The sequence below is a fragment of the Henckelia pumila genome, chromosome 4 (assembly GCF_033568475.1).
Source record: "Henckelia pumila isolate YLH828 chromosome 4, ASM3356847v2, whole genome shotgun sequence".
Taxonomy (NCBI): domain Eukaryota; kingdom Viridiplantae; phylum Streptophyta; class Magnoliopsida; order Lamiales; family Gesneriaceae; genus Henckelia; species Henckelia pumila.
In genome coordinates, this window is record NC_133123.1 from 26,642,207 (window position 1) to 26,659,715 (window position 17,509).

The 17,509-nt window shown below is 35.9% G+C and overlaps 3 protein-coding genes across 3 annotated transcripts; 1 reads left to right on the forward strand and 2 right to left on the reverse strand.

The window, feature by feature from the left end:
• Window positions 1-458: 458 nt before the first annotated feature.
• On the reverse strand, window positions 459-2,714 carry LOC140860715 (exocyst complex component EXO70C2-like). Its single transcript, XM_073263721.1, has one exon. It carries the CDS (start codon window positions 2,712-2,714, stop codon window positions 663-665), a length of 2,052 nt encoding a protein of 683 aa, XP_073119822.1. The 3' UTR covers window positions 459-662.
• A 1,479-nt stretch (window positions 2,715-4,193) lies between these two features.
• On the forward strand, window positions 4,194-11,120 carry LOC140865639 (uncharacterized). Its single transcript, XM_073270351.1, has 8 exons — window positions 4,194-4,465; window positions 6,603-6,760; window positions 7,186-7,433; window positions 8,306-8,425; window positions 8,515-8,671; window positions 9,655-9,791; window positions 9,904-9,939; window positions 10,043-11,120. Exons 2-8 carry the CDS (start codon window positions 6,685-6,687, stop codon window positions 10,838-10,840), a joined length of 1,572 nt encoding a protein of 523 aa, XP_073126452.1. The 5' UTR covers window positions 4,194-4,465; window positions 6,603-6,684; the 3' UTR covers window positions 10,841-11,120.
• Window positions 11,121-11,583: 463 nt separating this feature from the next.
• On the reverse strand, window positions 11,584-15,956 carry LOC140865638 (probable metal-nicotianamine transporter YSL6). Its single transcript, XM_073270350.1, has 7 exons — window positions 15,515-15,956; window positions 15,235-15,407; window positions 14,922-15,019; window positions 14,211-14,348; window positions 13,873-14,062; window positions 13,267-13,390; window positions 11,584-13,113 (listed from the first exon to the last, which is right to left on the reverse strand). The coding sequence occupies exons 1-7, from the start codon at window positions 15,864-15,866 to the stop codon at window positions 12,179-12,181; spliced, it is 2,010 nt and encodes a 669-aa protein (XP_073126451.1). The 5' UTR covers window positions 15,867-15,956; the 3' UTR covers window positions 11,584-12,178.
• Window positions 15,957-17,509: the final 1,553 nt, after the last annotated feature.

The following is a 17,509-nucleotide window of genomic DNA, read 5'->3' on the forward strand; positions in this document are numbered from 1 at the left end:
ATTTTTCTTTAGAATCAACATATTAATTGAAAATTTTAAAATTTCATATTTATTATAATTTTAACTAGATATTAAATTATTATTTACATACAAGCGGAGCGTGTACATCGGTTACTAGTCTTATATAATGTATTATTAAACTTGCATATTTTTGTGTCATCATCCTACCGATTTACCAAATTTACTCTTATTTAATTGAGAATTCGTTATTTAAGAATTTATCAGCACAGAAAAAAGAAAAACATATTGTCTTTCAAGAGGAAATCCTTTTGCATTCTATCGTGTATTCATAGATGACATATAGAAATGCAATGGATTTATTTATTCTTTTTGGTGGTGATGATATATACAAGACATGTTGGTAGTACTCTTTAGGTGGGCAATTATATATGTGTATTATTAAAATCCGTAAAAATTGCATTCTTGATATATATATTCTGATGTGGTATCTTAGAAACAAGTGGAAGACGAAAACTGAAACTATAAACTAAACAAAAATGGGGGGAAAAAAGCAGCTAGCAGTAATGTCCCCTGAAATTATAATCAGGTGAAGCCAACCCTCTGGAAATTCAGTCTTGAGTTGGGCAGGACGTATTTTACTGATATGTACTGTACACTACGATGCATGTACGTGCTGATCATATATATATATATATAATTAATTATAGTTTCCTTCCCATTGGGGATGCATTCCCATCGAACAACTCATCGATGTATGTTTCGATATCTTCAGCCTGGTACTTAACATACTTCTCTGTTTGTCTTCCTGGAGTGAACACTTGACTGAACCTTCCTAAAAATGACCTGTAAGCTGGAATCACCATGTTCGATATGGAAACCCTTAGTTCTGATTGAAGCTGCTCATCGCTCACCACCCAACTGCTCTGTGTCTTGTGTATTTCATCGAACATTGCATTGAAACTCTTGAATCTCTCCTTCAAGGCTGGCTTCGCCACTTTTCCGTTCACCGTCAACCCCTCCGGATGCAAACAACCCAACAATTTGCCCCATGTTTCACGCTGATATCCCCTGTGATATTGCCTCAGATCTGACGATCTTTTCCTGCACCACGTGTTCCCCATCAGGCTGTTGATTTCATTCGACCCTTTAATCTTTTGCATTATGTACCTACCATTGTTCATCATGAAAATCATGCTCAATGAAGGGTCCCTGTAAACCTTAGATTTTCCTTCTAGATTCGAATCTAGTAAATCCATCACCTTTATCATCTGAGCCTGGAAGGGTGATTCCTTTGCTCTTATAATTTCGTTCTGGGCGGCGGCTTGTGAGTTGTAATCGAAATCTGATCCCGTGGCCGAATCTGCTCTCTCAATCTTCTGATGCTCCCTGAAAACTTGCTCTAATGTTTCTTTGTACTCGATCGCGTATTTCAGATAATTCATGATGTACCGAGTCAAGGGATGAACCGCGCCACCTGGAACTGGAGTTTTCCCAGAATCAGAATTGATTGAGTTTTCAAGCTCCACGAAAATCAGAACCATGGCTTCCCCAAGATGACTTCTTATCATGGAGGCCTCTGTTTTAAGCTCACGTGCCAAGTCTAGATCTTGCGGGAAGAAGGTGTCAGTAGTCGGGGGAATATCTCTTAAAGCCTCGTATAAATCAAGAAACTTGAACAACTTTTCAGCCGCTCGTTTCGTGAGAGAAACAGCCTCGGCAAAATTGAGGAGCTGAGTCATTACACAATATGCGAGGCTTTCAAACATTGAAGGATGATGATCTGGGAACACCGAGACCGCGAGGTTGCGCTCCCTGGGAAAATGAACGGTTGTGCATTGGTTGATGGTTCTGATCCAGGCAACAATCTCTCTCTCCAGGGATTCCCAGTTCATTTTTTGAACATCATCGATGCTGTATTTCTCAAATCCAAGTTTGTGTATGGTCTCTTCCAATGCATTTCTTCTGGCCACAAAATAGACCTCGCAACACTCCTTTTCATAGCCTCCATCAATCATTGCCTTGGACAGCCTAGCGAGGTTTGAAATAACGTCATCTGAATATATTCCTGGAAAATGGTACTTTTCCTCCTCAGATTCTGTGGGCTGATTTTGATGATCTTCTTGATTAGAAGTTGATTGCTTGGGCTTTATAATAATTTTGTCGACATATTCTGCAGAATCAGGGAATATTATTATCTTATAATCTTCGAGAAGTGATTTGAATTCTTCCTCGAGGTAAGACATTGCATGGTGGAGAACCCGGCCGACGAGGTTGATTGAATGAGCGTACTTGTATTCTGAGGAGAATTGTAAGATGGCGTTGAGCAGGGAACAAACCCGATCAACAACTTTGAGAAATGAATTGGAATCTTCTTCAGTGAGTTTACTCCATTTCACGGAGGGGCTATCCAATTCTTCCATCTTAGCTTCCACAAGAAGGGCAAATTGCTCGACGAAGATAGGGACGTCCAGGGGATCATCATCTGCAGGAGACAAATCGGAAATGTATTGATCGATTTCTTCGGAAACCTTGTTAAGATCAGGTGGCAAGCTGGGGGACGATTCTTCTTGGAGCTGGCTATTATTATTATTATTATTGTCTTCCTGATGATCAATAATAATATTGTCAGGCTGCTGGGGGTCGGTGGCATTAATAATAATAATATCCGGGAGTGGTTTGGGCGATGAATCTTCTTGATCGGGCTCATGCTTCTGGTTCTCATCATTGGTGGGTGATTCTTTCTGTAAATCCATGACAGATTTTTGAGACACAGAGAGAGAGAGAGAGAGAGGAATACAAATTAAGGAGTTAAGCAGACAGAAAGAAAGAAAGAAAGAAAAAGACCCTAAAGTGAAGGGGAATTATACATGCATCGTATCGTATGCTGCATGCTAGCTGGGGTTGAGCGGATACTTTGGAAAATGAGGGGTGGTTTACAACATCACTTGCTCTCCACCACTTTTCACCAATTCAATCCATTTTCTTATTAATTTATATATTATTATCCATCTATCATTCTTCACACATCCAAATCTTTTCTAACTTTCTTTACATGCATTATATCCCAATCACATTATTTATTGGGTGATGCTACATGTACACGAAGGGTTACACGTTGGATTACATGTAGCACTTGAAATTACATAAATATATTTTGGAAAGAGTTTTTTCAAATAAAGTGGAGGGATACTTTTGTAATTTCATGTGTAGTGTGTAACCCTCCATGTACACATAGCATTTCCCTTATTTATTTTATAGGACAAAAAATTATATATGTATATATATATAATGTTTGGACATTCTACAAGGATTTTTAATCACACCTTCTATTTTAGGGTTGATTCGACCCTACCCCATGGGGTAGGTGGCAATATGTAATTGGTGCATATCATGTGAGACTCACTCAATCATGTAGGACCCATATGATATGCACTAATTAAATCATACCACATATCCCATGAGATAATACTCATGGGGTAGGGTCGAATTTTTCCTATTTTAGTCACATGAATCCATTGCCATATATATATATATATATATATGTCCATTTTCCTTATTATTTTCAATGTATTCATCAATACATCATATATTTTATATATATGAAATTAATATTCTTAAGATGCTAAACCTACAAATTTATATAAAAATGAATATTCATCAATTGTAAATTAAATCCCACGTATATTATTAAATTTTAAATATATGCTTTGTTAGTTATTACAATGGGATAATTCCCAATTTAGTAATTCATTTTAGGTCACGTTCATAATTTAGTCTTGAGATTGTAAGATCACGTGTTTTATTGTTATAATTCAATTTTAATATTCTTTATCAATAAGTTTGCTATTTTTTTCTTGAGTTAATCGTGTTTCTATTTTTTCCTAGAGTTAATTGTACTTATATGAATTTTGCATGGCAGAACGATCTGTTTATATGGAAAAATTAGGGATTACAGAGTTAGAGAAAAGGAAATTGACGATTAAGGTGTGTTTGACCGGTTGAAGAGGTGAGAATTAAAGCACTTGGCTGGCTAAGCAGATAAAAACCTTTTGTTTTAACATTGAAATGGACGGAAGGATCAATTGCATAAATACTAAAGACGAAGGATTAAATTGAATCAATAGAAAAACGAGGGAACAAATCAGGAACGCAGCATAAATTGAGGGACTAATTTGAGAATTATTTATATAATCTTAAAATACCATCAACATATTTTGCAAAACAATCTTCTCCCCCCTTGTGCATCTAAAATCTCCGTTTGCCCTCAGAGCCCAACCAAACCCTAAATTCGGCCGTTGCATGCTCCAATTCTCACTGCTGCTGCTGTAGGATACATGTAGACAACTCAGACGTATCAAACAACAAAAAATATCGTTTTTTTCGGTGAAAAGTTTTAGGTTCCAGTAGAAACCCCTAATTTTTCCAGTAGCTCAGATTTGTGCTCTTGTGTAAAAATTCGACCTTTTATTGCCTAAAGCCGCTCCCTCAGTCTCTTCCTCAAAAGGTTTGTTTAAAGCTATCGTGTTATACTCTGCTGTATTTTTTTTTACTTTCAAATGCGGGCTTAATTTCTTTCGTTTCTCTTTACCTGCTTTGTTTTTCCCCTGTATCAGTATAACTTATGCATTTATGCTTCAGGTGTAATTGTTATTTTATGCATCAGGAACTTGTGTGTTGGTTGAAATAAAGCAATTGAGTTATTAATTTTTTTTTTTGGGGGGGAAATAATTGATCATTGATATCACTAACGATTTATAGCCGCTACTTCTGAGTGTCTCGCACAAAATAGTTGTCTTTTTTCAATAAATAGTTCCACTTCACTGTCAATCAAAAAATTTGTGGCCTGTGGGTAGATTTTCCTAAATTCTCTTCAAATCATTTGTATTGACATGTATTTTTCATATATCAATTTGCTTAATATAGCAGAGATGAAAGGTTTTAATTTTGAATTCATTCGTTATGTGCATTGCATGAAGTACATGCATCCTTTATACTTTGCATTCATTTGTTACATGCTTTGCATGAAGTACGTGCAACACACAGACAACCAATTAGATGTAATATAATTTTGTTTTTTAAATAGGTTTAAAAATACAATATCTGAAACTTCTGTTATTACCAAATGATAATTAGCGTAACACCTATAGAACAACTTGAATTGAAACAAAGTTGAACTATGTTTATCCATCCACACACCAAGCATAAGCATAGTAACCCAAAAATTTAGAGTAAATAGTTTACCAATGCTTAAACCGCAATTTATATGGAGATGTTATGGCACTAATTATCAAACTAAAATGTTCATAACTAACTAATAAAGGGCTATGGACCTAGACGTTCATAAAAGAATATGATAATAAAGAGCTATAGACATGGAGCTCAAAAAAGAAGATGTTGGACTAACCGTGACCATTGACCAAGTTTTTTCTCAGTGTTTAAAGTCATGAAAATCAAACTATCTACCTTCTTGTTAATCTTCTTGGTACATTATTGGAAGGAATGAAGAATTTCTATTGGTTTGTAATGTTATTATGGGTAGAAACAATTGACATTCCCCCCTTATTAAATATAAAAAAAAATTAATTGTAATTATACTTGATATTGGGTACGTGGTTTATTACTAATAAATTAGAATATTAATAAAAAAATTGACCAACCATTCAGATTCTTTTCTAGCTAATTTTTTTGAGTATTGTAATCATCATTAATGCTGTTTAAGGTTTCTTGCGATAATTAGGCTTTAACTTTAACTGGTTGAGATTAATTGTTTGGTTTGTCATTATAGATTCGAGCATACGTCACCCTATAATTTGTTAAACTTCAAATTCCTTTTTTCCAACTATTTACTTGAAAAGAAGCTAAGTTAATGGACATTTCGTATTTGAACTTATTAGTTCTCAAAAATATTAACCTTAAAGTACATGAAATGAACTTTAGAATAATTAACCTTAAATTACATGCAGTAACTATTCGTTGTGTGTTAACTTAATAACCATTTGTTGAATTAATTACAATGAGTGAGTGACTATGATATCTCTTTTGTGGAATTGATTATTCAATAACTATTCGGTTGTTAAATTAATAACCATTCGTTGAATTAATTACAACGAGTGACCATGATATCTCTTTTGTGGTATCAATTGTATGTTTCATTAATTAAGTGGTCATGCAAATCTGTTTGGGATCATAGATCCCATTCAATTATCGGTTGTCTTAAAGATGAAACACCCATAGTTCACTAGCATTTATGTCGTAACTTTGGTAAATGCCCTGAAATTTCAGAAACCATTTGTGCTTTTAGTTATGAAAATTGAGGTTGCAGTATCCCATCTGGGACTCAATTTTACCTGATATTTAATAGCCACATGTTGTGGGTGGTAGGAGCTTCTGCTTCCTGCTAATATACCCAAAATAATACCAAATATGTATTCAGCTGCAAACACTCTCCTCAGTCTCATGGCTGTTTTCAGCATTGTGCTTTTCTATACGTATTGCACAGCAGCAGAGTTTAGTGGTATTGGTTGATGATACCTGCTGCAGTTATCCTTGGAGCAGCGCTGCTGCTAGTCTGTTGGCTGGTGGGTGGTTATTTTCAATTTCCAAGCCTGCTTATTATCTTTTCATTTATATTTGTCTTGCAGGATTGCCTTCTCTCTTTTCCTTTTTGTGTTCATTGGGTCTGTCTTGGGGCCCACTGACCAGTTTTGCTTTGTTTGAGAAACAATGGGAAGCAATTTTAATCCCCTTATTCTGGTTGAGAAGCTGGCGAAGCTCAACAGCTCACAGCAGAGCATTGAGAGTATCCTTCTAATTATTACTTCCTGACATATTTATACCTGTTGATAACCTTTTATTAGCATTTACGACTGCTAAATGTGTTATGCATGTTAGGCCTGATCTTACAGTTGGATTTCCATGTTGAAACAATTTACTCGTTGAAACTCTACAGCACTGTCTCATTGTTGATTGGTACTGCTAGCATCTATTTTTTTATGACATCAGAGTGGACTGTCCAAGACAAATATTCATTAAGATCATTTGAGGATGAAGAATTTCTTCTACATTATGTTGCATAATTATATTCGAAAGGTGACAAAATTCACATTTTGCTTCTCTTTAAACTTGAAACGATACCATGTGTTTTTTCTGTGATGTTAAGTTATTTACCCTCCAGATGAACATCATCTTCTAATTTTTCTGTTACATTTCCTTGACATGATTAAGCTCTATCACATTGGTGCATTTTTCATATGAACAAAGCTAAACAAGTTGTTGAAACATGGGATAGACAATTTCATTGCGCTCCTCGTGAGCAGCGATTGGCTTTCCTGTATCTTGCAAACGACATTCTCCAAAACAGCAGACGAAAAGGTGTAGAGTTTGTTGTGGAGTTTTGGAAGGTTCTTCCGGGTTCTCTTCGTGATGTAATCGAAAATGGGGATGAGTTTGGCAGGAATGCTTCTTTTCGCTTGGTATGTTTCTCCATTTCTACTATTATTTTACATGCAGAATTGTAACTTACCCTTTTCATATTATATAAAGGATTGTCAGTTACTCAGTGGCATCAACAAGGTATGTTCCTTATAGAAGAAAAAAATGCACGAACTAAATCTATGAAGATTGATTCAAGGTTTTGATTTTTTTGTTTTAAAAAAAAATAGTTTCGGTCATCGTTCAATTTTTATTTACAAAGGTCCGACTTAAAACATCCGCCTAGCCTCATCTTATAGTTATTCAGATGAACGTTTTATTCAGATCATGTGTGCAAAGTTACAGTGATCACATGAAAGTAAAATCTTATTTTTAAGATATTTATCAAATTATTTAAGTGATTTTTTCGTCTCTCTTTTGTTTTACTCTTTCTCGATTAGGCTTCACACTGCACCGTCTTCACAAACATGACCCATAATCAAACTTTTGTAATTTAATCCCATTTCCTAAAAACCAAGTTGGCATGATGCCTTTGAGGTTTGACCCTTTAGTACCACTCTAAACATACATGAATGTCACAATGTGGCTGCCATCTTTTGGGATGAGGCTCTTATTGGTAGCTGTATTGGGGTTTTGTTTTGTACTGTAATGTGATTGTTGATAGTTATTTTGGCATCCTAAGGTGGTCTTTAACACATACACCTGGAAATGTAGGTACAAACATGTTTCTCTTGTGGGAACATATTTTGCTTAATGGAACCTACCTTCTAAATGCTTCTCGGGATTTTGACAAGATTAAGAACAATAGCATGTCATCGATTGAGTTATCTTGCATTTCTGTTCCCAATATTGTTATTGGAACGGCTCTGTGATGTGAACAGTAGGTAATTCATTATATTTGAATCACTAACAGATAAGTATCTGGGAGGAGCGAAAAGTATTTGGGTCAAGGGGCCATATTCTCAAGGAAGAGTTTGTGAAAAGGCAATCAGAATATGACAATAGGAATTGGAAGCATGCAGGATATAAACTGGTACTTTTATTTCATTTGATGTTTTTTCCTTGGTGCATCAATTTTAATGTAATCTTTGTATGTTCATTCTATCCTTCACTTACAAGCAGAAGCCGGCTGGTGCCAATACTCTGGATAAGTTAGTTTCAGGTTATCAAGCTGTTTACAACGGTCAACAGGAGGAAGATGGCATTTTGTACAAGTGCAGAAATGCCATCTCCTTTTTGGAGAAAGTGGATAAAGATATTGAAGGAGATTACAGATTAGGTACTTATTTTATTTTATGCATATTAATTATACTTGTTCAATCCACCCTCGCACTGATTTATTGCAGGTAGAGTCCAGTTTGTAGCTTATGACAATAATTGTGGATGTTTAAAAATTTGCATTGCTTTGTAATTAAAACTATCCATATGCTTTTTTAAAAAAAAAAAAGAAAAAAAAAACTATCCACATGCTGTGAGTGGCATACTTTAAGCTTCGTTGCAATTGGATTTCTCAGACTACTTAAATCAACTCGTACCAAAATAGCAAGTTTTTGCACTGTCAATGTTAAATCTGGAATGTGAAGCTGCGAAGTCTATGTTAGAAGAATGTAATTGAGATTAACTATGAGTACCATTTAACTTCCTAATGCTATGGAAAGGATTAACTTTTATGCGATAAATGTGGAGAGCTCCATGTTCATCCACATTCAAAGGTCAGGAAATTTCTCTGATTGAGCGACTGTTCCATTCCATTTTCCCTCCCACGGCCCTATGTGCCAGAGCATGTATGAGCGGATTAGCCACACCCTAACTTGTGTGTAAATGCTTGCTATACTTGGGCTTGAGAAAGCTTAGGTGTGAACATTCTTGCTGGAGTAGACAAAGCTACTTTTTTTTTGAAGGGTAGGCAAAGCTACTTGATAGATAGAAAGGAGAGAGAATTTCTTTGAGATTAAGAATCGCCTTTGCACGATTTATTTTGTTCTGCAATAAGTGCAGATAAAAAAACTAGCTCTACCTTAGTGGATGATGACCGTGAAATTATGGTGTTCGCGGTGATCATATATCATTTTTTGAATTCTGGTGGGTCCTTTAGATTAAAAATTGAGCTATATGACGTGTAATATATCTGCCTATATTCATGTATGTGTAGTTTTTCTTTAATGTTTAGTTTTGTTTTTAAAGCTGGCAACTAATATACATCCAGCTCTCTTTTACCCTTTCTGCCTTTGTTGGATCCTCTTTCCTGTTGGAATTGAGTAGGCAATGTCAATGGTAGCATCACCGATGAACTGAAGGGGCAGAATGCAACATTAAAGGACTGCATAGAGCAGCTACAAGTTTTTGAAGCTTTGAGATCCGACCTTGTAACTTTTTTGCGAGAGGCACTACAGGAGCAGGTAGATTTTTTGGAGTGTACGTGTACAGTGGTTTTGGAATTTATGATCTTACGTTTCATTTTGATTACCTAATACCCTTTTTCTGACCATGAGCTTCTTGCATTGCTTTTAGGAATATAAGCTGGACCAAGTCCGTGATCAACTCCAGGTAATTCATTTCGTTCTTACTCATTTCTGTTGTGTGAATTTTTGCCGATGGCCAATTTGGCGACTGTGTTAATAAAAAGAATTTCCAAATTAATAATTCCCAGGCAGCCCAGACTTGCTCAGAACAGGCAAGCAGTATTTGCAGGCAGTTGCTTGGCAGCAGTGGTAATGGTCAAGTTTTACCTGAACAAAGTGGAATGAAAAGTTCCGCCTCTCAGGTGCCACAGAATCTTACACCTGGAGCCAGAGAGCAATCAGTTTCAACAATCCATGCTCGTCAGGCATCTTTGGCCGATGAATCTGGCTATGTAGAAGATCCTAAATCTGCAGCAGCTGCAGTTGCGGCACAACTCACAGCATTAACATCCTCAGCTCAAGTATTGAGTTACGCCATCGCTTCTCTTGAACCAGGAGTTATAGGCAATCCACCTAAAGACTTTCCCAGCGATTATCCTTCAGAAAAGAGGGCAAAGATCGAGAATGATCACCCTTCTTATGTCCCTCAGTATCCGCAGGCAGTGGTTCTACCCTTTTCACATCCCGAACAACTGCAACACAATTTACCAATCAACTCACAGGAGTTGAATTCCGATGAAGCTCCTCCTCCTCCACCACCACCATCATCCCCTCCCCCATTGCCGCCACTGCCACCACCCATACAGCTTTATCCACTGCCCCAGTATCTGCATAGTGCCATGCCCATGATGAATGGACCATATGGCTATAACATGAGCCAACAGCTGGCGGCACCCTTGCCTAGCTATTCTCCAGTTGGCACTCCTATCAATGGGGCTTCTGCTTTTGCTACAGCGACTGATTCTTATCAGAACTTCCAAACATCAGAAGGTAGTTTTTGCACTCAGGCATCATCATTGCCAATGGCCCCCATGAATCGACAGTAGGATCATTGGTGTCTGTGGCGTTATTGGAAGGGTGGTATTTGTTGCAATGTTGGATCATTGTAGATGAAGATTTGGGTTTGCGTGGTTTTAGATGTTTTGCATAGTGTAGTTAAGTTAAGATACGTTTACTAATTGCTTAATCTAATGAATAGGTGATGTTGCACGCACCCTGGGCATATTTATGCGTCTCATGATGATGTTTTTTTTTTGTTTTTGTTTTTGTTTTTTTAAATTGTGAAGAGTTGTGATGGGATTACAAAAAATATAACGGGAATATGGACGGGCAACTTTAAAATAAATTTAATATTCTATTTTTTTACATTAAATTTATTATTCTTTCAAGTTTCAACCCATACATACATATATATATTCATCACTTGGTCTAACTGAAAATTAATTAACCAATAAATGAGGTTCATGTTATAAATTAACCCAATTTTTTTTAAAATTCTATATATAGTGTATAAAAAACAATATTCAATTAATTTTATTAATTTTGAATAGATGATATAATTGAATTGATTTTTATTTAGATTCACCAAATTAATTGAAAATTAGTTAATATAAAGGCAAAATCTTAATTAAAATGGTGAGAGGATGATGAATTTAAAAAACAATTACTCGTGTTTTAAGTCGTATCGATCTTTGGACCTTACAATCTTTTTCAGTACAATCTGATATAATAAATAATAACATGAACTACACACTCCCAGATCGAGGTGAAAGTGTCATCATTGTCTCCTTTAACAACATTGCAAGGCGTTCAATGGCGCGCGAGACCTGTTTTGCCATCATCGACATGAACTACAGCATTTATCACACAGAACAGTTAGCACAGACAACAAACCAGGCCTATCTGTTCCTGTTAATTCAATGCACTAATCAGACCACCCCTTGCAAAGAAGACAAGGATCGTAATCAAGTGTCTGCAAATCATTGGATTCAAAAGGCATTTAAGATTCAGTTTTGATTTTCCACACCCAAGTTCACCTGCATCCCAGGCTATGAAAAGTGGTGAATGAGTGTTTTTTTTTTTTTTTTTTTGATTGCGGTTTCATTAGGAGTAGCCTTTTACGCTTATTAACATGGACTGAGATGCGAATTGGCAAGACGAGAAGCACCTTTGTTTGGGTATGTATGCACGTAAGTTTATATTGCTCAAGTACTCTTATCTCCGTCCAATAAGCAACACCAGTTTTAAATGAGCGAAGCCTTTCAAGAAAATTTCACACACCATTGCTGATCATGCCATGTAACTACCAACTTGGATGCTGAAATTGAAAGGTACAAGGTCACAACGTAAAACAACCAAGAACTACAACCCAAGCACAAACATTTCTAGCTACTTCCAGAGGGCCTGAAGTACATGCAGATGGGTGGATTTATCCTTAAAATAGAAAGAATTGCAGAAGGTATAGTCCATATCCCGTCGCCGCATATCAAACCTGAAGCAACAGCACCAGCGTAATCTTCTGCATCTTTCTTATTTATTCGCTCCCACACAAATAAAATCACAGTTCCAATGAACATGTCAATAGCAAAGTAAGCTCCAATGTAAAATGGGATTGCCATCGCCATAGGAATAGGAATATACTGCGAAATCTTTTTTGGGGTCACGTCTCTCAAAAGATTTATAGCCAACGCAGCAGCGAAGAAGCCACAGCAAATGGCAAGGCAGTGACTGGGAAGTTCAGAGAATCCCTGGACTCCCAGTATGGCCATTTCCCTATAAATAACAGCGTATGGTGCTTTGTATGGGCTATCGGGGGACCCAATATCGAAGGCACTCCAATACATCCAAAATGTGAGGGGTGCAATTACACACCCCATGCCTGTTCCAAGTAATTGGCTCACGAACATAGACTTAGCTGAAGACAGAGTAAGGTAACCAGTTTTAAAATCCTGCATTAAATCAGCAGCTGTGGATACAATAGACATCATAACTCCACAAGCTGCCAAACCAGCTATAACCCCACCGTCGCTTCCTACAAGTGATGCAATGATAAAGAGACCGATCTTTCCATAAGTAGAAGCCAAACTCCAGTCTGTTAGCCCACAACCATATGAGTTGCAAAAAGCGAGAGCTGGAGCAATAATATATGCACAAAGAACCAGGTACCACTTTAGGGGAGGGAAGATCACTGGCATAGTGGCAGTTGATATAGCTGCCAAGCCAACATATCCAGAAGCGGCAAACCAGAAAGGAATCTTATCTTTGAGGAAAACTTCATCTTGCTTCTTCTGCTCTGCTAATAAATTTGAATTGCTGCCATCTATCAAATGAAAATTTCAAGACGGAAAATTTCTAATTAATATGTTTTGCCAAATAGTAGATCTTAGTATGCCAAAACTGAGATCTCCAAAATTTCATCAGCTCACATTAAATTAACTTAGATATTTGTAAGACTTGAAGATATAACTCTCACCAACAGCTTCCCTGACAATTAGAAGATTTTCTTGTTTGGTGCATATCTCCTTGATAGTTACTGATACTATTTTGATCAAATTGTAAAGCCCATCCCCAAGAATAACAGCAATTGCTATGAAGACCTGTGGAAAATAAAAGGACATGGCAGGACTAACCCCAATTAATCGGGTAAAACCAGTCAAACAACAAATGTAAATTGTTCCAGGAAGCAAAAATTATATCGCGCACAGGACATGGGTGAATGAATTCCTGGTTTGGGGAGCAAGCACAACAACTAGCCACTAGTAAAGATCTTGAACATGCACTTCATGAATAATTTGAATAAAACTTCTAGAGCTGAATCAGTTAATCCATACTGGGAAATCGGTTCATCAATGGAATAAATGGTTGATACATGAGCCTAGATGCAAGCATGGACCACTTCGCCGAGCAAGGTGAATAAACATCACCAAAAATCAACTAGGTTTATTTATAATTAACTACATGTCTCCTTCATTCTTGTTCTCCTCTCAGTTTAGTCTTCTAGGGTCTCTATGGAAAACCCTGTGCACTTCCCCAAATATTTTTACGGGTTCATCAGCCGAATGTTATGATATTCTAGTACCTTGTAACCATAGAGACCTTTGAAATCATTGCTCTCAAGGCCAGCTGGATACCAATCGCCTGCGTGCTGTGAAATGAATGGCCATAGAATACCCCATGATATTATAGCTCCAAGGAGAACGGAACAATTGACTAAATGAGGGCATATCAGACCACATCCAACATAAGTAGGACTGAAGTCAAAATAAAACCTGCAAGAAATGAATTTTAAATCCATGTCCCTAGAGCTCAGGTCATTTCTATTACCCGAGCATTTGCGTTGGAAATAGCACATTCTCAAAAGTATAACATTTAATATAATATCAAAAACCGCTACTAATTTTAAAGGAAGGAGGTTACGTATTCTTGTACAGCATCAATCCCAGGCTGGGGAAATTGTCAAATCCACATGAGTCACCAATGCCGCTAAAGAACCATTTAAAGAAGCTCCAGCAGAAGCTTATGCTCAGATATTTCCCAAGACAAGTAACCTGCTTCCTGAGGAGGGGGAGGGGTGAAAGGGTTCAATATTTATCAGAGAGTTAGTCCATCTTGATAGTGACTGGAACAACAAAAGTATAGACAGGATAATGACACATACATTGGCAAGAGCAAACATCGAGTATAGAAGTTCAACACAAACAACCTACAACAAATTCTCATCTTTTGTACACATTAGTTAGGATCGAAAGTTTGCAATATAATGTTCTCGGTTCTCCAGTCAAAAAATAGAACTCGCAGTAGAAACAAAATTACCATGGTAAAGAACCGAGAAAGAATAAGCAAACAAGTAAGGCATCCAATTAATATCTCAAAGGGAATGTAGATCAGACATTCGGGAAAGAAGCTTCAAGCTATTGTGAAGCAGGATAGATAATCCTCATGAACCATGATTATCACGAGGAGCAGCGAAAATATTCGAACACTCTTATTAATAGCAATGAACCTTTTTCAGTGTTTACTAAACCATGTTGGAAGCACAGAGCTATATGAAGTGTCAGTTAGCTTTCCCAATATTGAGATTATTGACAGAAAATAGAATACCAAAACTAGTATATGTTGATTGTTTACCTGGCAAGTTCAGCTCCAGTACTTGTATGGAAGCTATTGATCAACATTGCTGTGGCAGTTCCACTTGGGTAGGTCAACTTATAACCCAAGACCATAACCTTGAGTAAAAATGAGATCAGAAATCTATTCCAATTACGAAACTTGTGTTACCGGGCTCTGGTTAAAACTTTTGCTCAACGAAACCATGACTGATTCACGATACATAATAGCAGTCACAAGAATATTAATGTGACCTGATGTTTTCGTGAACGTATGTGATTGGTCCATCGAACACGAATGCAAAAATTGAACAGCGGAGGAAAACCAGAATTACCTTCCGAAGAGGGGCCAAACTAAAAAGTCCAAGGAAACTAACAACAAATATAAACCCCATCATCCACAATAGACCGGGATTCTTGATATCCTCAGGCCGATTTCCGGGGTAACCTTCACCTATGAGTTTGTATGTTTTTTCATCCATAGAAAGCAAATATGACCCAAATCCCCCTGCCAATCAGCATTTCCAAAAATTAGCCAAAATAAAAACTAGCAAGAAACAAACATGACAAGAATATAGAAAGCGAAAATAATAGATGGTTAATAGTTATAGTTACCGCTAAAGGCTAGACCGTAGCAAGCAACTACACAAGTTTGAATGACAGTATTCTCCTGTCGAGTAAAAGGCTGAACCTGAAATCCAAATCTGGATAGGAGCCCAGTCCACGACTTGACGAGGAAAAACCCGAGCAAACCGGCCGCAACATTAAGCGAAGGGATGATACCTACGGTGAGATTGAGCTTATGCGTAATCACACAAAAAAGGACACCCAATACAGCGCTAGCCACCAGACCCCTGATTGTAATCTGCTCTTTCCATTCTGGGATTCGTTCGAATTGGGAATGAACGTCAGCTGCAGTATATTCAGGCAACAGTAGAGGTTCCGTGATTTCGAGCTCTGAACCCATGGATCAGATCGGAAGCTCAACAACACCAAGATTTGGATCACAGTTGCGCTTTTATTTCAATACGATTTCTTGAATTTCCAATTTTTGACGATAACTAAAATATAGACAAGGATATGTTGTATGGCAAAATGATTTTGTTTTATTAACATTAAATATAATATATAATTATTATGAAATTTATTTTACTAAATAACATTTGTTTGATCATGATTTTGAAATATAACATTTTGAATTTTTTTCCGTTTATTTTCTTTGTATTTGAAAATCATTATGCAAATTTTGTTTGAAGAAATGTCATAAATAAATAAAAAAATTTATTGACCAAGGTTATTTTTTTTCAAACTCTACTTATAATTAAATGATCGAACCAAATTGAGAACTTTATTAATTTTTTGTGTTGTTTTCCCAGATTTTGATTAGCAATGCTTTGGATTCCGCATTTTAAAAGCGTTTTGATTGTTTTGATTTTTTTTCAAAAAAAAAATACTTAAAGCATGAGTTTGAAGTTTTTTTTACAATGTTTTTGAAAAATATTTTTTTAAAGTGTTTTTAAAAAATAATTTTTAAAGAACATTTTTAAATGTTTTTAGAATAAAATTATAAAAGATAAACGGAACCTTAGTTTTTGATTGGTTATTGGATTTCTTTACTTGCTTTTTTTATAACATTGGTTAAAAGGATTAATGAGATTCTATTTTTAGAATATTGTTCAAATCATATATTTAATGATTTATATTTTAACACATAAATAATAATATCCGTAAGATAAGTTGAACTCAACCGATCAAAGGAAACTATCATTATCCAAGTTTTCTCGAATTAATATCTCTGAATGACTCGAAGCCATGGGGTAGTAGGAATTCTTCGAGGAAAATTCGTGGGGTCATTTATTTTTCTTAAGCTTTATTCACAATATAACTTCAACTAGAAAATTTAAAAACCGTTAAACTTTTTCTTAAGCTTTATTCCAAATTTGGATAGGAGCCCAGTCCAGATTTAAACGTTAAAATATTTTTTTAAAGTGTTTTTAAAAAATAATTTTTAAAGAACATTTTTAAATGTTTTTAGAATAAAATTATAAAAGATAAACGGAACCTTAGTTTTTGATTGGTTATTGGATTTCATTACTTGTTTTTTGGTTAAAAGGATTAATGAGATTCTATTTTTAGAATATTGTTCAAATCATATATTTAATGATTTATATTTTAACACATAAATAATAATATTCGTAAGATAAGTTGAACTCAACCGATCAAAGGAAACTATCATTATCCAAGTTTTCTCGAATTAATATCTCTGAATGACTCGAAGCCATGGGGTAGTAGGAATTCTTCGAGGAAAATTCGTGGGGTCATTTCTTTTTCTTAAGCTTTATTCACAATATTTTACCGGTTATAACTTCAACTAGAAAATTTAAAAACCGTTAAACTTATTTCTTCCCTCGTTATATTTTGTATGGATTCCAGATTAATATTGTAAACTTTTCAGCGTTAGCAATTTATCTATTGGCTTAGAATTAGAAACAAATTTTTTGTTGGGAAATTAAGTTTTGGTTCGAGCAACTAAAAAACACTAAACTGAATTATGAAGCTAAATCGCTTCACGCTAAACTGCCTCGCTCAATTGGTCGAAGACGCTAAACT